Consider the following 24672-nt stretch of genomic DNA (forward strand, 5'->3'; position numbering starts at 1 on the left):
TCTGGAGCACATGGAAGTACTCACTGAACTGCTTTTTAATGTAGAAGGCTTCTTCTTTAAAAACAAAATAAACCGAACCAACCAGACAAAATAGCCAAGACAAACTAAACTAAATTCCTCACTTCAAATGTTCTGGGTTTTTTTAAGTTCAGTGTCGTCTGTTCAATGCCTCTTCAGTGTTGATGTTGCTGAAGAAAATAACTGTGAAGTCATACCTTAGCTACCTTCATTACAAGTTAAATATAACTGAGATAGAACTTAAATTTAACTTTTCTGTATAACCAAAGTCACAACATCTCAAGTCTTGCTAGAGACAGCATGTTCCTGCTGGGGTAGTTTTCAACTATGCAGTTTTAACACCTGAGAAATTATAACCCCTTTTTCTATCCCTGGAGCCTTTTATAGGCAGGCTGGTCTTGCATTATTAGTGTCTCATGTGTACCTGGTTGGGCTTCACATTCTGGATATGGCACTAACTTAATTTCATTGTGCTTGTATTGGCAACTAAAACCATTTGTTTGTAGCCTCTTTTTAGAATGGGAGAAATCCCTTCTAATCTTTGCCTCGAACTAATCTGCTATATATTACACTAATACCAGAATTAAGATGGTGTGGGGCAGTGCTGTGCTCAGCATAGCCTGTGAGAGATGGTGACCTGTCGAAATAGCTTAGACTCCAAATACATCTTCATTGCAAGTGTAAATATAATGATTGAGGATAGTGAAATGAATTAATTATCAATTATAAAGGCTGATGCCATATTTCCATGAAAAGCCTGGCAAGCCTGGCTCTGACAGAACAGCCTGCTTTCCCTACTTCTTTTGAATAAATAAAAGTGATTAACTTTCATTGCCAGTAATTTGTTAATCTTTTAGCCCTCATTCACAAGAAGAAGTTTCCACTTCAGTGCATATCTTTCACAACTATTACCATTTCTTGATTACTCTATCAGGAAACCTGTTTCAGCTCTGGATGAAATATTGTCTGTCCTAGAAGCACTGCATTTCTGCTTCACCTTTTTATTCTGTTTAATATTTTCAGGAGATTGTGGAATGTAGCTGTATTTTAACAACCATACTCTTACTCGAGTCTCAGGCTTTGCTGATTTCAGTCTTAACTGTTCTCCTCATTTCTACCCAAATAGCTTTTGCCTGATATGGGAAGAATTGTGGCTATTTAAGGAGCAAAGTAATCAAGCTTGATGCAACTGGATTGCATCTTTCAGCAGCTACTGTTCACCCTGGGTTTGTTACAATAGAAGTTCAGCAAAAGCACTTTCTGTGTAGTGTCTTCTGTTTGTTTTATCATGAGTGCTTCTCATCAGAAACCTTGATTGTCTGTAGCAGCTGGAGAAGTGACTTGGAGTTAGTGCATTGAGAATGATACTGGAGCTGAGGTGAAGGAGGAATTCCCCCACAGTGACACATGCTGAGAAGTCAGGATAGGGAAGAGTAGAGTGAGTGGGCAGGAGTGTCAGTGACAGAGAGCAGGAGCTATGACAGAACCTGTCTTGAGGGGGTGGATTTGGGAAACAAAGAAGAAATGATGAATTGGATTCTAAGATAAGGAGTAGTGCCATTTGTCCAAGGCACTGCTGATACAGTGTGAGGTCAATGACTTCCAGATAGGTAGTCACCCAGGAGGAATAAAGTCCAGGAAGGATATTTATGGGGCAGAGAAGAAGGCAAAAGGCAACAAATGTAAACTTTCTGTTCTGCTCGAGTTTTCTGCACACACCAAAGTGTAATTATTGTTAAAAGTGACTGATTTTTTTTTTCTGTGCTCTCTCCTGTTCTTTTTCATCTTGTAAAAAGATTTTCTTTTTTTTTTAAAAGTATTCTAAGCTTTGCATCTTACCTGCTGCCTAGCTTGTTAGTCTCTCCTTGGCATGCAACCTGATCACAGCATGAAATTCAAGGCTTAGAGAATTGCATTTTGGGGATTAGTGCTCTGTGGTTTACCAAGGTTTATATTTCCCTAAGTTACAATCCCTGTAGAGTATTCCTGCATGGCTATAACTTTACTGCAGACAAAGAAGCTTTATTTCAGGTCTGCCTCTTATCAGTTGGTTTATCTTGTCAGATTTGAATGGAAGAAGAATGGTTTTATGAAAACAATAGAAGGGGAAAGTTGATGTGTTCAGAGACCTAGGAAAAAACTATTTTGTTTTAAAATGGTTTTAACTTCTGAGATTCTTTTGTATAAGGAAAATAGCTGTTTCAATGCTAAATACAGTTCAGTAAGTAATGTTTTGATACTTCCTTTGTGCCACCCTGCTTCCCATTTGTGGAGTTCTGGCAGCTTAGATCATCTTTCAAGGTTCCCTGAAGTTTATTTTTTTTTTCATCCACAAAATGCCTCTTTTATAATAGCATTATTTTGGGGAAGGAATTGTGTTTCACAGATTATACAGGATGGATTACATTGTTTCAAAATCTTTGTGAAGCGCAACTGAAAAACGAAACTTACAGCGAGAGCTCTAAGGTGGAATTGTTCTTCCATGCAGTGAGTTGCATCTTACCTTACTGGTAAGGCAAATAGAGGAGAACTTCATATCTTTTATTTTTTATTTCTCAGTAGAACATTTCATTTGAGTATGATAGAAGATAAATTCTCTCTGCAACCACATCTGAGCAAGTAGGAAACGTGTTTTTGAAATGGCAGCAGGGGGGAAAGATTTCTCTTTGTGTAAGATCTTGATATTGAAGGTAATGCCATCATACTCTCCAGAGTGTTAAAAATACACAGCCTCAAAAAAAAACCCCAAAACCCAAATATGAGTTTAATTAGGTGTTTTTGATAATGATCTGTGAAAGACATTGCAGATTCAACTGAGAAATGTAAAGTTTGGATATTAATGTAAAAGTGAATACAAGGCATTTGTTTATTTACATAGGAATTTCTGGTGAAAGTGATAAAAGTCTCAATTTCTACAAGTAAGGGCAAGTGACAGGTAAGTGCAAGGAATCATCCATGTAGCAAAATCTGTGAAGGGTATCTAAAATTTTTGTGCTTTAAATGTATTACTTTCTTTTGCCAGAATTTGTGGTCGTCCTTTAAATCCTAGACTTCAGCCATGAAAAATTTGCTTTTAAGTCACATCATGTATGCTCTGAGCCCCAGCCTGCATCACAGATGTTGGCAGTGATACCGTCGCATCATCATGGAGAGATGCAATCTCTGTGTCTTTAAATGAATGTCTGATAAATACCAGAAGTTTTTCCTGGGTTCAATTTTAGATTGGAGAATTGCAAAGAAACAATTATTCGAGCTTTTAAAACAAGAGTAGCAGATAAAAGGAAGAAAGTTAGCAAACATATGGTGATGTTGCAGGAAGCCAGAAGGAAAATTTTGAACCATTCTTTGATAAGAAAGGAATTCAATGACTCTTTACCTGGAAAAAATTTAAAGAAGAGGGGAAACAATTAGGACTTTGTTGTCTGATGGAATACAGAATATTTGCTCAGGTTTTGTGATGTAAAAAGTAGAAATTGATCTAGACAGATTACTAAAAACTTGTGCTTATAATTTCACATTTTAAAAGTTCATCCTTTATTTTTGGCTTAAAAATGGCAGTATATGTTTTAAATAAGTTTTGACTTTTCCAGTACTCCACATGTGAAACTTGGAATAATTTTGTACATTCTTTTCTTAAAAAGGTCTACAGTAATGATACACTTGAAGGTTAAATCACTGTAATAATTATGTAATAAATAGGCTTTGCATTAACCTATTAGAGATTTGGAAGTGACACTCTTGCTGCTTCACAAAGCATTTTTGAAGGGGAGAGTACTCTTAGTATTTGACTTCTTTTGAATTTTGCAGATACTGTCTATACTGATTTCATACTCAACTTTTAATCTACGTTTTTTTTCTTTATTTTCCTTGTCTTCTGTATTACTTCGGAGTACTTCTGCACCTGTTTTGCTTTATGCTGTTAAACTCCATCCTTTCTTTTACACTTTATTCAGTTTAGCTATATCTAGACTAATTAGTCTTGGTTTCTGGCTGTTACATAATGCAAGATGATCATAGTGTTACAAAATTCATTTTTTGAGATGTCTACAAATAAGATCTGAATCTGCTTCTCTTGCAGTCTGCTTTGATAATTAAATGCTTTTGTGTATAAACTTTCTCCATTTTAGACATTTTGGAGTTTTTCTAAACTTTTACAGAAAAATTCTGATTGCAGTGGTGTAAACATTAGCATATGCACTCCAGTTTATACACAGCTAAGGTCTCTTAGTTCAGGATAATATTTTCCTTCTGCATGAATGTTTGGAGTGTTGGGGATTTATGTTTATGAGAATATTTATTATAGTAGAATGAAGGAAGAAGGAAACTACTTCTGCCAACTAATATATAAAAACTGTATGATATATTTAAGAAAAATCCCTCCTTTCCCAAGTTTAATCCATGTCTTAATTTACTTTTAATCTTGTTTAATGATCTTGTGGTATGGGAAATTAGTGGCTTTGCAGATGAAAAATGTATGAGTAAAAAAAATGCATTCATCTTCTTAGTTATCATCTGTTCCATTGACAAAAAGCACAGATGTGAAATTTATCTCAATAATTAGATTTATAATTATTACATCATTCTCAGATTGATAAATCTTGCTCTCTTTGGCATGTGATTTCAAGCTGCAGTTCATGCAAGGAATAGTTTTAGTCATTGAATGGTGATTGTAAACCTGAGATTGTGTTTCACATTACATTTATTTTTATATCTTATAAAAAGTGTATGGCAGAGAAATAAGCTTTAGTTGGAGAAGAATATTTTGTTAATGACTCTACAGGGAAGTGCTGGTCGTTGCACAGAACAGCAAACGTGCAAGCCTGAAAAGTATCCATGGTGTATTTTCTTTGAAAACTTCTGGTTTTGCCATTATCCGTTATAATCATAGACTTCCTGGACATGCCTACAAAACAACAATAGCTCTGATTTTTAATAGGAAACTGGGAAGTCAGGGAACTCAGTAGCAGAATCTCAAAACGCCCATATGTGCTACATGCTGTATTTCTGATGCTAATGTCTTCTTTCCTCTCTTTTTGCCCACAGCTGTAGAACAAGTAACAGGAAGAGTTTGATGGGCAGTAGCCAGTCTCCAGCTCTGCCTCGGCCTCATTCACCACTCTCAGCTCATACAGGTGATTTTATAACTATGCTACTACTGCTATTATGAAATTCTTATGGTGTCTCTATAACTGAAGGAAAACATACTCTGCTGTTCTGTAATAGCACTGTAATAGCAAAAAGTTGGATTTTGTCCTATCCGAATTTCTGTTTTTAGATCCATAAATCCTACGTTATGATCAGTCCAAAAATATCATTTGTCTATTTTTTATTTCTCCACCTTGCATTCTGGTAGATTTTCTCTCCCCGTCCTACCATTGCTCTTCCTATAGCTTGCACCACATAATGAAGGTAGTGGAGTCTGTATTACATTCTGATCCTGGAACTTCTGCTCCCAAGGATTTATAGTTTCAGGCACTTTGGTGGTAGTTGCTGTACTTATTGTTGTATTTATTGTTGTAGTTGCTGTATTTATTGCTGTGCATGGCAATAAATTGATGATAATTTTGTTTTTCTTTTAAAACATCTGCAACACTTAAAGCTTGAATGAATGTCCATAAATAAATATTTAATTTATAATAATTGCCTTAATTTTTTAAAGTAACATTTTTAGCATATCACCTCACATTTACACAAATATTTATTGTCTTTTTATTTTTGAGGGTGCATTGGCAATAACTACAGGCCAAAATGAAAGCACCACACTAATCCTTGTGTAATGAATGACTCTGAATACTCTGGAGAACTTCTTGCAGGGAGATGCTAAACAAGAAGGTGCAGAGCTTCACATGAGTTTTTGAAGTATATTAAGGCATCTCCAGTTTTCTTATGGAAGCAACATTGTTAGAGAAAACCTGGTGGTGATTTTTGCTCTTAGATTTTTGCTGCCACAAGTAGGAATCCAGGCAACATGAAAATTTGTAAAGAGTTCAACGCAGTAGAGCATTTAAAACAACAAAGTAAAACATGGTGCAGACTGTTTTTAAACTGAAAAATTAAATTTTGAAATGTTTGGAATGCCATTGTGGGTCTCCCAAACACAGAAATTTCCATTTGGAAGCGGAGATTGTGGTCACCATAAAAAGTGTCCTTGGTTGTGCTGTGCTGACTTGAGGAAAGCGTAACAATGCTTGCTCTAGCATGTCTGCTGCTGTAAATGACTATACCATCTGTTTTGAAATGGAAACCTTGGGCCAGTGATGCCTAATGAACTCTGAAGTATGGACTGACCAGCACATGTTACTTGGGATTTGGATATAGGTTGTGTATTTGATAAATGGTGGAAAGTTCCTGTCTGGCAGTGGACTCAGGCTTTCATCAAGTTGCTTCATCTTTTGAATTGATTTCTCAAACAGCAAAAGTGAAATAATATTTCTGATGTCACAACTATTGTCAAGTGGCTGAGAAGGTTGAAAACCAATTCTATAACTAAAAGGATTAAGTGTAAGTGGTTCTTCTCCATAAACTCAGCAGTATGTACTGTTTATTCAAAAGCATATTACAGAAATCTGACAGCTTCTCCCATTACACGGGATACAGTAGGTTCTCTTAGTGGCTACTTCCAAAGGCATGTGTGCTAGGCACTTGAGCAGCACTGGTAAATCTCATAGTAAGTCTCATCACATATATGAGATTAACATTTGCATGTGCATGTCCAGCTGTGTTATTAGCTTGTTTCTGTAAATGGGTAATTATAGTAAATATTCACACAACTATTGGATCTTAGCTCAGCTGGGTAGTGTGCCTAGACATGTCTGTACATCAGATCCCTGTGAATGTCATCCTAATCCACACAAATAAAATATATGCAAATTTGGTAAGCTAAATACTTTTCTCTACACAGGCAGTAGGAGTTCAGTGTTTCAAGTGTTTAATGTCTATAAATCTGTGAGAATGTCAGGCTTGGGAGGCTGGATTTATAGTGATCCTGTGATTTCTGTGTTGTCAGAGCTGCCAGGTGTTAAACTGCACTAGCTTCTGCACACTCACATTGCCTTCCTCCTCTCTGTGGTGGCATGTACTGGAGGCCTGTTTCCTTGCAAAGTGTGGTAGAGGGATGTGACAAGAGACTGTGTGTGCTGTACAGCTTGCTGGGTTTATTCTTCTTGGCTCTCCTTGGCTGAGAGGAATTGATCCAAGTCAGAGAGGCCTCCTTGACTCCACAGAGAGAACCTGGTATATCTCCTGTCCAGCTATAGATGATTTTAGGGTCTTTTTTGAAGTTGAGATTCTCTTAGGAAAGTTCTTTAAATTGGAAGTTTTTACTTTACAGCTAGATCATCTGCCTGGAGCATGTACCTCAAGCTTAAGTTTCAGAGAGACTGAAGATGATCCTCTAAAACCTTCGCATATTTCTTACTAACGTTTGCTGTTGGAAGAGGAAACAATAGAAGAGGGAGAGGCAGACAAGAGTTTCCAGTCCTTGGGGAGCATGTAGCAAGCTGAATGTGCAGCAGAGTGCTTGCATTTACTGAAAACAGGTTTATTCATTAGTCTGTTCTTGGCTGAAGTGTGGTAATAACATGCATTTTTGACAAATGTGTTCTAGTGAGATTGTGCAGAATTTGGAGGACATTGAAGAGCACATGCTCTGGAGAAGTTTTCCTTGTGTGTTTTTAGAGTTCTGTTTCATTCATGCAATCTGCCCACATGAGTTCAGGCTGAGGATCAGGTTGCATGGATGCTAATATCTGATTTAACTTTGTGAGACCATTGCACAATTTCTTGTCACTGGGTTGTCAAAAGAAAATACTGATTCTTGCATCACTTGCCTTTTTTAAGGGACTCAGTTTAACTGAGGAGAAAGCCAGGAACTTTAGACATTGAGGAGTCTTTTTGTATCACCTATCCTAGAAATCTTTAGCTTCCTCACATTGCATGTTAGGCTTTTTCTTCTACTGGATCCCACTCCTGTACTCCCTACTCTCAGGTGCTCCATCCATCTCTGGGGAGAGCCTGCTGTTGCCCTTACTGAGAAGTTCCATTCATTGCTCTTATTTAAGTGGACTATATTCTTAATGTTTTTACCATCTTAGTTGCCAGCTGGGATTAAAGCACAACAAAGGGATAAAGACCTGCAATAAAAGCTAAGTACCATGCAGCTGCTCACCCACCCATCCCCCCTACAGGAGGAAGAAAAATTAGAAAAAAAAATTAAAAGTTAAACTTGTGAGTTGAGATTAGAACAGTTTAATAACTGAAACAAAACAAAAAAATACAATATTACTACTGAAGATAATAATAACAACAATAACAATTGTAATGAAAAGGAGAGAGTGGTGTATCATATCCAAGAGAAACAAGTGACCCACAATACAATTGCTTACAAGATGCTGACCAATGCCCAGCCCAGCCCCCAGCAGCAGCCAGCCCCTCCTGGCCAGCTCCCTGCAGTTTACATCCTGGACACGATGTTCTGTGCTGTGGAACGTCCCTTTGGCCTGTTCAGGTCAGCTGTCCCGGCCGTGCTCCCTTCCAGTGCCTTGTGCATGTGGTCACTGTCAGGGAATGGGACACTGAAAGTCCTTGGCTAAGGGTAAACACTGCTCAGCAGCAGCTAAAACATCAGTGTGCTGCCAGCATTAGTCTCATGCTGACTCCAAACACAGCGCTGAACCAGTGACTAAGAAGAAAATTCTATCCCAGCCGAAATCAGCATGCCCTTTACTCTAGACTATTCTAGTTGAGTGGAATCAAAATTGTCACACTCTTGAAAATCCACCCGGGATCAATTTCTTTTAGTTATCATCTTAATAGTCTTTAGTGTTATCCTTGGCTTTGTGTGCAGTCCTAATGAGATGGTTGGCATTGCTTAGGAATTCGTTGCCCCAGAGGCATCTGAAGTGAGTATTTTCATTCTTTGTGAGGACACCCTTGGATTCCCTAACAAGCTTTTCCCTTCAGCGTTAATTCATTGCTTGTTGAGAGCAAGCCAGATACATTCTCAGTTAACTCTGCATGGCATACTTGAGATGATTTTATTTGGACCACTAGTTTAAGCTACTTGGGTTTGTTTCCCCAAAGGCCTCCCATCTCTGAGAACAGAAAAGTGCTGCGAGTCCTCTGTGTCAAATGTAGCAAAGTGAGTGAAGGTGTGTTCTGGAATCTCAAGGTGGAGCTCTCTTAGAGTGCTCTGCATAACCACTCCTGCCAGTACCTGTGACTTTGCTCAAGAACATTTTCATCTTTGGTATCTGCAGACCAATCATTTAGAGGTCTGGCTGCACCTTTGGAAGCAATGTGCTATTACTTCAGATCTGCTGAAGAGCTCAGGTAGCTACTGTTTAGTCATAAACTGGATTTGAACTAGATTGGATGTGAATAGGATTGCTCTATTTTAGAGGACGAGCATCTTGAATGTAAGCATAGTTCTTCAACTGCATTTTATACCTATGTTCTTTCTTATAGTCCTGTTTTTCATCCAGATGCAGTCTGAACTGGAGGTATCAGCTATTCTCTAGTTTAGATAGATGTTCATTGAGGAGGACCAGTGGCCCAAGTTAAGGGTAATAATAATTGCCCCATATGAGAAAGTCTAATATAGAGATCTCAGGCAAATTATCCCCTCACTCTCCCCCCACAGTTTTCACTGCTTGCTCTGGAGATAACAGAAGATTTTTCCTACAAGGGAGTTTGTTGTTAATCTTTACAGATGCAAGCTGATTGGGACAAACACTGAATACTTACATGGAGATTTTAACTGTTAGCCTTGCCATCCCAGTCATACTCAGATTCATGTCAGATGGGAGGGAGAGGCAGTGAGACAGCACCACACTTATGAAGTAAGTAGATTGTGCAGAGTGCAAGTAGTCCATGAGTGGCACCTGTCAGGGAAGGGGTAGATTTGTTTGTAAGCAACAGTGACCATAAAAGCTCCTGGGATACACCAAAGTGTTATTAGAGCAGTAAGTAGTTCAAGGATTGGGACCCCATGGGGTAAGGTCTGAGACTGAGGATGATAAATGAGATATGAAAAAGATAGTATGTACAGCAGATACTGTATGTCTGTTAATGTATGTTAATTGCCAATACAATATATACAAATTAGTTTTTCTCTATGCAGGACCTGTAGCTGCTTGCAAAGATAATTTCTGTCTGGAAAGTCAGACTTTAGTTTGCACCTGAAGCCTCTTGCCATGCCTCATGCATCCATGTAAAGATCACACAGTATCAGCTTTCACTACATAAAGTGTTTCTATTTCTTGCAAAAATAGAAAACATGCTAGGTAATACCTTTAGGCTCATTAGCAACTGTCTTAGGTTAGTGGTGAGGACATCCTTTGCCTTTAGTATTTGGGCTGAAAGGTGTTAAACCTGCTGAAAAGTACTTACAAGTTTTCCATGAGCTGTTGAATACATACAGAATTGTTGGAAGCTAAGAGTTGCAGCATTAGCTTGGATGGTACCTGGTGCCTGTGTCATTAATGGGCTTTTCTAGCTGACTGTCTGATGCTGTGTAGGCAGGTCATCTGCACCACCCAGCCTGCAGAGTGAATGATTATAATCTCAGCAAGTCAGGGCATTCAGGTGTCCCCACCTCAGAAATCACAGGAGCTTCTTCATGTGGTTGATACTAACCCCTAATGATTAATAGTCACAGGTGGTGCTTCTTAATTGTATCTGCTGAAGGAGCAAGATTTAGCTATTAGGAGCAATGCTGTACATTTTATTTGTCTGTATTTTAAGAATATTCCATGTGGTACCACTGAGATGACTAGGACAGGAATTGTAAGATAAGTAGGAAATTGTTTAAGGGTATAAAGAGGCTTGTGCTAAAATGAGGATTATATAAAGTGTGAGTGGAGGTTATCAGTCAAGTCATCAGGTTTTGTTTTTGTGGCCAAACACTTTATTCTTCTTATAAGTGGCAATGGCATAAAATTACTGTAGCTTACACAAATTTGGAAGACATCCAGTATGACATAGCATCGGGGAACTATTTTGAAGTGAGTGAATGACTGTAATAAAAAAATATGAAATTGCAATATGCAACATTTTGTATTGGAGGACCTGTAACAGAAATGTCTATGATGAACTGTGAACTCACCTATTACAGGGAGTTTAGTTTAGGATCTGACTGCATTTTCTGTATAACATGATGTTTGCAAGGACCAGTCTAGTGCAGCTTTGAAAATGAAATCTCAGAAGATGTATAAAGAATGTAATTTTCATTTTAATTTGGAAAGATTTTATGCTGCTGCACAGTGTCCTGGTTAGATTTATACATTTATTGTCATACATATTCAGGTGAGATCATGTGGGAAGAAGGGCTGGTGGGATAGAATGTGGGAGATTTCTGTATAAGACTGAAAGATATTGCTTGCTTTTCTTAGTAACGGAAGACTGGAAGATGGTATTCTAATCCAAACCAGTCAGAATTGCCTTTCTCCCTCCTCCCCCCCCCCGCCACAGAGTGGGAAGAGAAACACATGCTGGTCATATACACTGATACTGGAACATGAGGGGTCTTAAAGAATTGTCCACCCAAGTATGGCAGGGACAAACCTGACTTTCTCTAGGAGATTAGATAAATAGGTGTAAGGCCCCAAACAGCTCACTCAATGAAGTTTTTAAATTACTTACTGTTGTTCATGTACCTCAAGTTGCATGCACAGGGGAAATACTGACAAGATATTCTCAAGAGGCCAAGCAACAAAAACAACTTCACTGGCAACTTCAGAATATCAAAGAACTTGGGCAAAAGTTTTAATGCAACATTCAGTCAGCACAGAACATTTCTCAAAGATTTGACTTGGCCCATTGAACTTAGCAAACACTAAGCAGGATTGATTTTAAGTTACTCAGAAATTCTAAGAAGAGGTGATTAGGAGAAGGAGAAGGGGGGGAAAGACAGAAAAGATATAGAAGAGCCCACATACAGTAACAACTCCTGAGTTCCAGCAGCATTCAGGGAGAACTTCCCCAAGGAGGTGAGGTCTAGACAATGCCATGGCCTTGTGTTCGGCCTTAAATGCCCCTGGCCTTCCTGGGCCCTTTCCCCAGGTGGGTTTTCCAGTCATTTGGCCACTCAGGAGCTGGGTTAGGGGCTCCAGAGGGGCATTGCCTCCCCTATGCCAATGAGGGGCATCTCTGTTGGTCTGGGATACAGGCTTTAGGGCACTGGGATTGTACAGGGCAGGGCACTGCCTTGTCAGACCAGGGTAAGGTCTGACCTGCCCCTTTCCTTAGCACACATTTATCCCAAAATGCCTCAAGACATCAGTCTTTCACAATGAGATTACATGATGCAATTCCCTAAAGCAAAATTAAAGTTCAACAAGGTTTTACCTCCTCTTGAAATCCTATTTCTAGGACTTTTCAGACTTTTAGGTGGACATTGGTATAGTGCTGGCTGTTAATAGTGTGGTCTCACTATGTCAGGGCTCACTGCTTGCATGAGAAAATTCTGTTTGAGAGATGTACTTCAGTTAGCAACATTGAAGCATAGTAATCAACAAAGTTGTTTGCACCATATATTTTAAGGGAAAGAAAGACTATGCTTGTAAATAAATGAGGCCTCATAGTGTGTTTCTGTGGTGAAGTATTGAAATGCTAAAAGATGGGATGTAAAGCAGGGCTCTGAATGTCAGATTTTGAAAGAAAACTCATGCAGTATATCAATTACTCTGACTACTGTCATATATAGAATTACAAAAACAGATTTGCTAAAACAAAACTTTTTATTTAGCATTTCTTTTGGGTGCAGTTAATGGTTATGGAAATTTCAAATCATCTACTAGTTTAAGGAGAAGAAACTCTAAATAGTAAGTTACGTGCAGATAGAAATTAAATCCTGTAAAAAAAGCACTCTCAGTATTTAAATAATGGTTGGAACATGTAGAGCTTTTTTGTAGATGGATTTAAGGATCATACAGACCTTCCTTGCCATAGCTGGGGCAAATTTTTTGCTGGTTTCAGGTATAATTAATCCAGATTTTTAAATAGCCTGACCTCCTTACATGAAAATAATAGCCTGAGCTCCTCACTTTTGCAGAAGTATTCAGAATGATTCTACTGCCCAGCTGTATGTTCTACTGACTGATGCTGTTTGTTATGGTAAGAAAGGCCTGTAACTGCAGGTGAATGATGTCTTGTGTATTACTCAGTTCACAGTCAGGGCTCATCACCATGTAAACTGACACAGAGGAATGTACAACTCATCGTTGTATCAATGGAGCACTGATGTACTGTGGTATATTGTAAAAAAATTCAAACTGGATTTGTCTTTGATCCATCAGGAATTTGGGATAACAGTTATCATTAATCTGGTATTCCCTCCATACTAACAGAAAATCATTGCATTTGAAACTCTTGGTTTTGTAGGTAGACAGCTATTAAAAGTACATTACAATATGCAGTGACTGTAACATGCTTTTTAAAAAATACTTGAAGTATCTTCCCTTAGTGGCAAAGACATAGGATTTCTTGAAGCTACTTGCAAAACAACCACAGTTTAATTGTCTTGATACAGTTTTCTTAACAATAGGTGCTTGCAAAATGAGCCACCCTGTGTATTGTTATGAAGCAGAGTATTGTTTTGTTACATTAATTGCCTATTCATTCTGTCTCCCAGAGGATGCTGGAGTTAATTATCTAATGCCTGACCACCAGTCCAGTTTACTTTACTAAATCAAACACTTGGGCAGTAATCCCCGTCACATAGAGATACTGTAGAATTAAAGCATACAATGCAAGCAGATTTCAAAGACTCCTCAGCAAGCCCTGCACATATGAACAGAGAAGTAACTGGCGCTAGATTTTATTTGAAAGTCTCCCAGGTGTTGACTTGCAGATGGGTGGGTGAATACCTTGATGGATGGAGGTCACATGTGGGACTCTGCTTCCAGCCTGTCCTGCTCCTCTGGAATACTACACCTTATACCTGTAATAGCACTAGCTGTTTCTCCAGTCATTAGAGGTTTGTATTCTCATTCTTTGTTTCCAGGTTTGTCTGAGTTCTTACAATTTCTAGATAAACCTTCAGGATTTAGTATCCAGGTATTATGTGTATGGCGTCACCGGTCTTGTTATTTTAAAAGCTGATTTGCTATTGAAAGTAATGCTTGCAAGTTGATTTTCCTAATAACAGGATCTGATGCTCTTCCTGAGTAAGACTTTGACTTCTTAAGGTTTTGCCTGTAAGGAAGTGATCTGTGTTGATTCTAGCAACATAGTTTGCAGCATTGTGACTCCACAAATCCAAATCCACACCGATAGCTGCATTATTTAATCATAATTTTTTCTTCTTTATGAAGTTTTTGTGTATATTTTAACGCATGGACAGTAAGGTATGTCCTTGATGTGTGTTAAAAACTTGTTTATATCTATATATAACTTCAGCTAGCGAAAAAAAAGGAATTGGTTTACAAAGCCCCATATTCTGATTTGTGAAACTGTTTCCTGTCAGAAGGTGTTTGTCTCACTATGTTAAGGCTAGTTCTATGCTCTTCTGCCAGAGTTCAAGGTAGCTTCTTTGTCTTTTTTACTTATCTAAGCCACAACACACTCCAGATTACAGCTGATGTTTTTCTAGTGCGGCAGTTAATGTTTGTGACTGTGTTTTATCTCCACAATGTTAATTTATTTTTTTTAGCTTATCTTTGTTAAATAATTTCTGGTAGCAGAAAAAGAAATCCAGTTAGCTGTTAAATTGAATAAACTGTTGCTCTCAGTAATTTGGTGTTTACAGTTGATACAGGGTAAGAATAATTTTTTTTTGGTCCCCAAGTAAAGATGGGAATTTATGGCTTCAGATTCCCTCTGCTCCAGCCCATTGAGGGAATGAAAATCCTTGCCACCTTGAAATTATTGAGGCCCTCAGCAGTGTCTGAAGGGTAATGAAGAACCTGGGGTCTTGAGGGGATGCAGAGAGTGTAGGAAGGACATAATTCTGCCATGATAGATTAATGGCTAAAAAAAACTTGTGGGTATTGGCCAGTGAGAGTAGAATCCATGTCTCTTGAGGCTGTGGAAAGAGCAGCTGCAAAAGCTGCTCAGCACAGCTCAAAAAGCATCTTGCATCTGCTTCTAGACAAAATGGGGAGGGGAGTAGTGTGGGGATGTGTGTTGATTGCTGTGTTTGCTACCTAATCACTCAAGGATTATGCTTTTCCATATAGAATTAATGCAATCTCTTATGGGTATCACTGTGATAAATGCAATGTTAATTCAAACATTTGGATAGCAGTCAAGGCCACTTGAAACCCTTTAAGGACTCAGTTTTTTATACTGGCCTTTTTACGCATATGTAGTGATTTTCCCCTCAGAAATTTCATGTTGTTTCTAGCTGGCTACATAGGAGCTATTTTTAATCAATTGCTTTTGTTTCAGTCTCGTTTATGTCCAAAAATAAAATGCTTCAACAAATGCATTATTTTTTTTCTATTTTCATGTGTTGCTGCTACAGTTATTTTAAAGAAAAGTTTAAGGAAAGATTGATTGTTAGATGTATGCCAGTAATACTTTATATTGGATCCTTTTGGGTTTTTTTTGTGGGCGGGGGGGAAGTTGGGGAGGGGTTGTTTGGGATTTTTATTTGGGGTTTGGGTTTTTTTGTGTATGTTTAGGGGTTTATTTTGTAGGTTTGGGGGTTATTTTAGAGGTCATTTTTATTCCTTCTAAAGGAAGGAATACAGTTTCTCCTTTAACTGGACAGGCTGGGGGGTGGAGCAGCTCTCAGCAGCTGCTGCCTTTCGGTACTCATGCTGGTACACAGGAGATCAGGTGTTCTAATAGAAAGGAGTAACAAACCTCAAAGCTGAAACCTGTTCACAAAATGCAGGTAAGGGTAAAAAAGTTCAGTTCAGTGTGTTGTCTGCTTGTTTGTTTTGGAGATAGAAAAAAATGAGCAATGAAAAAAAAAATTGCAAGGAAGCCTGTGAAAATGCTTTAGAGACTTCACATATGAGCTAAATCTGTTCAGTAATGATATTTCTATCTTTCTTTGTTTTGTATGATATTTTAAAAAAACAATATTTTTTGTGACATTAAAAACCTATTCTTTCAAGCTAATGTACTGGTTTCTTTAAACAATTATTGAATTGTTTTGAGAATTTTCAAATTAAAAGGCTTAATGAACAGTTCTCTATGAATTACAAAATCCAGGCACTAAAACTCAGTATAAATGAAACATGAGTCAAAATAAGGTTCTGTTTCAGAATTTATTTTCAGAGAGGCTGTGAAAGAAAAAATTCTGAAATTCATTTCTAACCCACTGGAAATGCATGCTTTAATGCATCTGAATGTTTTTAGTGACTTCTGTTCACCCCACCATCTAATAGTAACTTTTTTTGTGTACCATCTCCAACAGGAAACAGTCCTCAAGATAGCCCTAGGAATTTCTCTCCCAGTGCCTCAGCCCACTTTTCTTTTGCACGAAGGTAAGAGGTTGTTCGTAGTATTCAACACACATTTTGCATAAAGGAAATGCTGTATGCAGATACAAAAGGTGATTTGCAAACACATCTGTCAGGTCTATCACTTAGAATAATAAGTATTAGCTCATTTTTGTAAACCATTTTAAACCTCAGTGGCAACAAACTACTGAATGTGTGATGCAATGCAAGCATATCTTTTTAATTTTAAAAAATAGAATAATGATTTAATTGTAATTAATCTGATTCAGACATTATCGTCTTACCTACTGAAATGTGGGTAAATTTTAAACTACTTGAAGGTTTCTTCCTCTATTTTTTTAATGATGTAAGAAGTGCATTGCTTATAAGTTCACTCTAATACAGGTCCTAATGTTACTGACAGCAGCAATACCATTACCATACCTTAAATACCTGTCATTGACCTGTTTCAATATCTGTACCAATGTCTGTGAGACAATAAGCATTGTCACAGGAGTGTTGTGAGGATTAATTAATGGTAGTAGAATTTTTGAAGATCTAAAAGTGAGTTTGAAGTGATTTATGAAGTAAATTAAAATTGAATGAACCATAACCAAAGTTGATAGCATGTCATGGGAGACTGCCTGTTTGTGCCAGTGTGGTTCCCCATCACTTAACACATTGTCATCCTACTGCAAATATGTTCATTAACTCTTATATCTGTAAAGATAAGCAGAATTTATATGTTTAGCCAGGAGTATATATATATATGAAAAATGAAATTGGAATGCTTAAGCAGTGTCAGGCATCTAACTGATGGGTTTACACTGAGCTATAACTTGCCTGTGAAGTTTTAGTCACTTTATTTTCAGAGATCAGTTAAGTAGCACACAAAAATTCTCATAAGTGTGTGCAAGAAAATGGCTTAACTTTTTTTTTTAAAGCTGTGAAGGGGTGAAAGCTTGCATAATTTTTTAATCTGAATCTAGTTAATTTGTGACAGTAGATCTTGTCAATCTTTCTAGTAGCTTATGATGCTGCTTTTTAAATTATCTTAGGAAAGTTGAATATTTCTTTTGAATCTACTTCCTCTTGATAGTTTTTCTTTTGTCAGAGATACTATCTCTTTAGAGATTGCATTTGTTTGTGAGCATATTTTTAGAAAGATTCATTAAATCCAGAAATAGATTATAACGGAAAAAGCAGATGTGAAAGATCGAGCATTGCTTAGAAATACAGCAGCCGAGAAATAGTTTCTCTTCCCCACCCATAATCAACAGAAAGTTTAAAATATTATACTTTTGCAAACCTTAGAATTCAGAATTCATGAAAAAAAAAGGATTTGTTTTCCAGTATTTCATTTGGATTTTGACCTCTCTAGAGCCCTGCAATGAACTTTAAATAGATTCTTTAACTGAAGAAAATTTCTCTGATTTAAAAATATCTCACTACTTCAATGGGACTCAAGAAACATTCAGAGCAATTTTCTGTGGAAACTGATTTTGTTCTGTTTATATCAAAAATGTTTGATGGCAATGAAGTTTAAAACTGCATTGATGCAACTTTTTTCTTATTAATTTGGTATGTCTGTTGTAGTTATTTTCATATAAGTAAGGTAGGATGAGTTTTCATTGTAAAATGCACTGTGATTAATGAGAGCAGACTTCTGACTTTATGCCTTTTCTGTTCTATTTTGTAAATTCAATAGGTGTACAAAGGAGGGGAAGGACAAGGGTGAATAGAGCAGGTTGAAGGAGCAGGGGCAAAGGTGTTAGGGGTATGGATACTTTTTTATCCATTGCCACCGAGTCAGTGGGGATACCAAAAAGCTGGAACAGTGTGAGGAAGGGAGAGAGAGGAAAAGGAAATTATTTGAGACCTTCTGTGAAGCTGCTTCCTTAGTGTAGCCACTTCTCATCAGGCGCTGGCCCTGCCTGCAGCAGCCACAGGAAAGGGACCTGCCTCGGGGATGCCCCTTTGCTGCGCTTCCAGCCAGTGGGCAGAGCTGGAGGTAGCCTTCCCAGCGCCTCGAAACCGAGCTGGAGAGCCACCTTCCTCTGCCTATGTCTGGTGGGGTGATCAGTGCCCAGGCACAGCCTGTGCCTCTGGAAGTCAGCACTGCTGTTGTACGTACAAATCCAGCATCTACGAACCTGTGGGTGGGTGACAGACTGCCCTTTCTAGAGCTGCTGGAAAGTGAGCAAAGCCATACTTTAGGACAGAAGCAAGTAGTGTAGAAAGAGTCCAGGGAAAAATGTTGTAGGGGCTTTTTTCCCATAATCCCTTGTGAATGCCTTCTGTTTGCCCATGTTTGCCTCCCAGATAACTTTCTGGGGTAGCTTGTCTGCACCCTTGACAGCCTTTCTGTGTGATTCAAATACCCTGTTCACTATGAGTTACTCAATTAAGAAATACTTTCTTTCTCACAGATGCAGAATACATGGGTCTCGCCCATGTTTAAATACTGCATAAGTTATTTCAATTGTGAGCAGCTAAGCCAATGAAGAGAAAACTACTTTTAGAATGGTGCTTTCGTCTGGAGGTATCTCTTACATACCTGGGTGAAGAGGAGAATGTGAAAGAATGAATTAAGAACAAGATTATGGCAGAGGTGGAAGCTTTTTCCAGAGTTCAATATTTGACACAATTAGCAGTCTCTAGCACATGTGCTCTTCATATTTTAATACTAATAATGTACTGTAGGTCCTTTTCTTAAGCTTTATGTATACAAAGTCCCAGAGTTTTGATCGTAGTTTGTGGATGAACAAGTGGATATATTGGAAAGAAGCAAGAGGCTTCTTAGACTATTAGTTTGAAGGAAGGGACCTCTTAAACCTCTGCATCAATAGGTTTAAGATTGCTGATTTGACTTCATGACTTCAGTTCTTCGAAAATACACTTCAGTTAATCTTCAGTTCTTCAGAATTTCACTTTTTGTGTCAATCAGACTTGGGAGATGATCTTTGTAAAACTGATCTACAGATCTTCAGTTCTCCTTTCCTAACTGTCATACCATTTGTTAATAAAAATTTGGCCTGTTTTGTTATTTATATATTATTTTGCCTTTTTTTTAACACACTTGATTCAATTGTATTGCAGTCATGGGCATCGAAATGACAGGTAAATTCTACCTTTTCAAGAATCCAAACACTTCTCTCATAATTGTTTTTTTCTTTGCCACTTTGAATGTTGAAGTTTCATGTTGTGTTTGTCACCTCAGACAATGAAGAACATAAATCGTGTTTTGGTTATAATCTATGTATTTATTTTATTTCTTTATTTGGAGTGAGCATGATTTTTTCCTGAAGCTTTGTTTTTCCTGTTTCATGTATGTAACATTTAACATTTAGGTTTGGTTTTACCTAATCATTAGCCTGCTAGTTTGCTGATACCCTCTGCTGATGCCACTGAAGAATGCACTACCCTTTTATATCAATCAAAATGTGATGGTTATTCTGTGGCTCAGAGCACAGTGGTCTGCATTTGTTCACAATTTTTTTAATTTGCTTCTCATTAATTTTTATGGGATGGACCTAAAAGTTGTGAGCTTCTTGTCCTTTTCTGTTTGTATTAGATACCAGTTCTGTAGACTTGTTCATTCTCTTTGTGGTTGTTCCATCTCATAGATTTTTAACTATAAATAAAACCACAGTAAAAATAATTCATCCTTGGTGAATGCTTGTTTACTGTAGTGCCCTGTGAAAGTATACTGTTTGTTAAATCCCCTATTTTTATCATGCTTTTGGGATGCAGTTTTACCCAGAAATACTTAACAGATGTTACTGCATTAGGACACTGCAGCGCTCATTTGACTGACCTCCATTTCATAACTTACAGGACTGATGGTCGCCGCTGGTCTTTGGCTTCTCTCCCTTCTTCTGGCTATGGTACAAATACACCCAGCTCGACTGTTTCTGTAAGTATCTGTTTGGCTGTGCTGATGGATGTCGTCTGCATGCTTTAGCTTCTCAAATGTAGCATGCTTCTCTTAGGAGAAGACAATGTAGGTTTTGTTGTGTTTGATAGACTTAGAACTAACATGTGATAGGAAACTGCTTTACTTCCCTGAAATAGAAGAAAACTTTACACAGGTGTACTTTGCTTTGAGATACTTTTTGGTAGTGAATAGTGTTCAGCTGCTCCCTTTTGATCTGCCTTATTTTAACCATATAATAGTTAGGTATCAAGTCTTAACTGAGGGTGCCTTGATGACAAGAAAGAGAAACTGTCTATGGCATGATTCATCTGTCCTGGGTTAGACTGCTGTCTTAGGATGAGATGAATCACACATTAGCCTTTGTTTTCCTTTCGCAATTGTGAGATGTTCGTGCATGATGATAGGTTAGATACATAGCCTTTCAGATGGCTATAATCAGAATAAAAGGAATCCTTTGGGATGCATAATAGAGTAAGTTTAACTTACTAATTTTTACCTTTTGGACCAGTTGTTTCAGTGCAAATTGTGGTGGTTTAAAAAAAACAGCTGGGAATTAAACTCCAAGTAGGCCACCCCCATTTTCCCCTCCAGTGAGAGGGGGATAAATGCAGAGACCATGGGTTGAGATAACAACAGCAGAGAATATGGGTTGAGGTAAGAACAGAAAACCAGCAGCTAAGGAGTAGGAAATGTAGGAAATGCATGGTAATGGCAAGAATATTGATAACAAAATTTACGAGAGGAGGTGCTTTACACACAAAAGGTGTTCAGCACCTCAGCTCAGTTCTGTGTGGCTGCTGAGACAAAGACAAGATGGCATTTGCTCTTTGTGGCTTGTGTTCCCCATCCGTGAGGCTGGAAAAAGAAACAATGAGGGATAAATCCCCAAAAAAGCTGGGCTGTCCATGTCTTGCTGTCTGCTGCCAGACTGCTGGGCTTAGCTCTGGTTGTCAGTATTCAGCTGGGTTCGCCTTGACTCCCCTCAGGCTTGCTTCTGCCAGTGTTGTATCAGCCCCCCCGCCATACCTGTGCATCTCATATGCTACAGCAGCGCCTTGGATCCTGCTCCAGAGCTCAGGAGCCAGCTGTGGCAGAAGTACCAGCCTCTGCTTTGTGCATCTGCACATCCCTGTACTGGAGAGGAACGACTGTCTCATGTTACAACCTGGAGCAGAGCTCTTGGTTGTGGTAGTCACACCTACAGGCTGTGGAGGTAGATCTATAGAGAAAGCCTGCTTTGAAAATAGCAAATAGTAGACATTTTGACAGTTAGAACACATCACTGCAGTGGAAGCAATGGTCTGTGTAGATCCAACTATGGCTCTTCAATGTTTTATACCTTATATGGCTATGAAAGGTGTTTTACCTTTTATGAGTAGCACATTTTACTGAATGGGTAATAATTAGTTTTTTTAAGCTGTTTCTTTGACAATTAAAGTAGGCTTTCTCTTCCTACTTCCAGTGGATTTGTTCAGATTCTCTTGTGAAACAGTAGAGTTCCAGTTTCACGTTCTGTACAATCATGAAATACAACTATTTTGTGTTATGGTCAACTCTTATTTTATTTTTGCCCACAGAGATTTCTGGAAGGACAATTATATCTGTCTTTAAACCATGTTGAGTAATTTCATATATCTTAAGAACTTGTTCTCTAAAGCCCTACTTTTGACCTCTGCTTTCTTTTCTGTGTAGATGTTACTTTTGCCAAGTAAATTCCTTGGTTTCACATTAATTCTGTGAGCAGTTTCGATTAGGGCATGTTTGTATACCTCTTATTGGAACTAGATCAGATATGCTATGCTCTTCTCCTAAAATATATTGACATAAAGGAGTTTATATCAAATAAAGGAATTGCCATAAAAACAATGTCACTGTTGGAAGAAACAGACTTGTGCTAGAAAGGAGATTAAAGGCTGTGTCAAAACCAGATCAAAATACAGTTTTAATTTTCTGTCCATATTAATTTCTTCAATAGCTCAAGTTTTAAAATGGTAATTCTAATTAATATCCTTTCTTCCCCACTTAAGTTCACTAGCTGCTGTAGGCATCCTGGAGCGTGGAGCAATTTTACATGGTATTTGCATCTGCTGTCCATACATTTATGGACTTAGATGTCTTAACTTCTGTAATACATCATTGTTGACCTAGCCCATGATAATTTCTGACTAGAATATATAAATAATAACATACTTAGATGTCTTTCCTACCATTGAGTAAACAGATTCTTACTTGTGGAAATAAACGCGTTTTTCCAATAAATACATTTTGATTTTGTTGAAGAAAGCAGCAGTAGAGAATTCATACCATAAATATCAATGGTGTCCCACCCTTAAGAGTAAGGGATCACCCAAGATTGGTAAATACTTGTGGTCAAAAGAAATTACAGAATTCAAACGATCCACAAAAAGTCACTAAGTTACATTTGTAAATTACACTCTTGGCATAGAAATTGGTGTATTAGTCTCTGACCTGCCGTATAAGCACATGTCAGTGTGTTTTGCATAAAGGGGTGGCATGGGAAGGAAAGAAAAAAAGAAGAAAAAGGGGAGGAATAAGGGGGGAGGAAGAGATCACTGGTCCTAACTCCAGCATTAGTCCAGCTGCTGGGATATCTCAGGATCTTGGGGATGCCTGAGGCTTGGGGTGGGGGGTGTACCATTTTGTAGAGAAGCTGTGGCCACCCTGAAGATGGGTTTCTCAGTTTCAATGCAAATTAGTGATCACTCACAGTCTAGTCTTTCGGGTCCTTGTGGAAATGGATCAGAGGGTTTTGGGGGTCTTTGGCAGTCTTGATTCTATGCCTACTTCTCCACCTCATTTCTCTGTGCTGTACTGAACTGTGCTTATCTCCAGGAGGCAGATCAAAGACCTTTGTCCCAGAGGAGTGCTGTCCTACCTCTGTGTGGCCCCTTGTCCAGTCACATCTTGTTCTTTCTCACAGCATGTTATTGCCAACAGTCCTTGGCTGTTGTTACCTAAAGTCCTTGGTTGGTGCCACAGCCACCCTGCTACTGGTGTCTGAGACAAACACATTAGGCTTTATTGTTTTGGCTTCTGCAGTATCTCGTGGTTAGTTTCTTGAGAATTTGCTATTGCTGAAAAGCCCTGCAAAAGCACTTAGATAGCCTTGGGATTCTAAAACTAGTGACTATTTCTTTACTTCTTGGAGATGTTCTTCATTTTTGTCTTTTAGCTCCTGGATGATACATGTGAATCACAAAACCAAAACTAGAAGTGTACTCATCTAATTGATTTCATGTACTTTTTCAGAATCTGAAAGAGCTAGCACAGTTCAGCCTTCTCAACTACATTACTTATTCTTAGAGGAAATGAGAGACCAGTTCATACAACACTGTAAATGTACATATAGAACACTCCCTTTTCAGTGATGAATAAATAAAATTCACATTAATCTAGACATGTATCAGCCAGCGAGCAGAAGGAGTTTTTACACATTGCAATAGATCACAACTTTGTTCTTCACAAGCAAGTGAAAGTCAAAGTAGGGGCCAAAGTGTCTGTAGTTACCACAGTTATGCTGAGGTGAGTGTATCTCACTCATTTGTTGAGTGTTTTGTTTGTTTGTTTGTTTTTTAATTTTGAAAGTGATGGGATGGATAGAATTACCTATTTAATGGAAGGTCGTGGGTTTAGAAGTGGTGCAAGTACCACAAATACTGCTTATCACAATAAAATCAAAATTAAAATACCTTCTGCTTGATTTTTCAGTTGGAAAGAAGCTGGTGGTTTATCTTACTCTAGCACAGTAGGATCAAATCTTGGCAGTTAGACAATGCAGTTGAGATGATTGAGTCTTTTACTGGGAGACAAGCTGTGTATTTTTCAAACCCGTATTTCTGTTTCAGAAGAACGTTTGCATTTCCATAATGCACTGCAGCTGAACATATTAAAAAAATTAGCTCTTGTGTGATTTTTGGAGCATTACTTGTAGAATGCCAGGAGAACTATTTTGTTTAAGAATTTTGCTGTAAGAATTTGGATTTGTACTGAAATAAGAATTTAGATCACCAAAAAAATGTACTTTGTGCCTTTGATGGTCCTGATACAACTGAGAGTGGTTAGCATAGGAAGATCCTCTCTTCAGTCATGTTGGATCTAAACTCTGTTGCACCTTGTATGAGGAGAAGTGTGATATGAGTTACTTTCACACTGATCTTCCTATAATCCCCTGAAACCAAAGAGATAGAGAGAATAGCCACCTGTGCTATTCTTCATTCTCCAATGCTCTGTATTGAGAAATTCTCCTGTACTACAGTATCATTTATTTTACAGAGCATGGCTGTGGGATAACAGGTTAACTGCAAC

The 24672-nt window shown here is 38.1% G+C and overlaps 1 protein-coding gene across 3 annotated transcripts in view; it reads left to right on the forward strand.

Annotated features, from left to right (window-relative positions):
• The window catches only part of MAST4 (microtubule associated serine/threonine kinase family member 4), a 278816-nt gene that overhangs the window by 200599 nt on the left and 53545 nt on the right, over window positions 1–24672 (forward strand). For 2 of the 3 annotated variants that reach the window (XM_036402886.1, XM_036402887.1), the window contains 4 exons: window positions 5062–5150; window positions 16385–16454; window positions 19509–19529; window positions 20247–20325. In XM_036402886.1, the coding sequence (XP_036258779.1) occupies window positions 5062–5150; window positions 16385–16454; window positions 19509–19529; window positions 20247–20325 (259 nt within the window). The remainder of the gene's footprint in view (window positions 1–5061; window positions 5151–16384; window positions 16455–19508; window positions 19530–20246; window positions 20326–24672) is intronic. The other variant, XM_054517825.1, reaches the window with a different exon arrangement.

The sequence above is a fragment of the Molothrus ater genome, chromosome Z (genome assembly GCF_012460135.2).
Source record: "Molothrus ater isolate BHLD 08-10-18 breed brown headed cowbird chromosome Z, BPBGC_Mater_1.1, whole genome shotgun sequence".
Lineage (NCBI taxonomy): Eukaryota > Metazoa > Chordata > Aves > Passeriformes > Icteridae > Molothrus > Molothrus ater.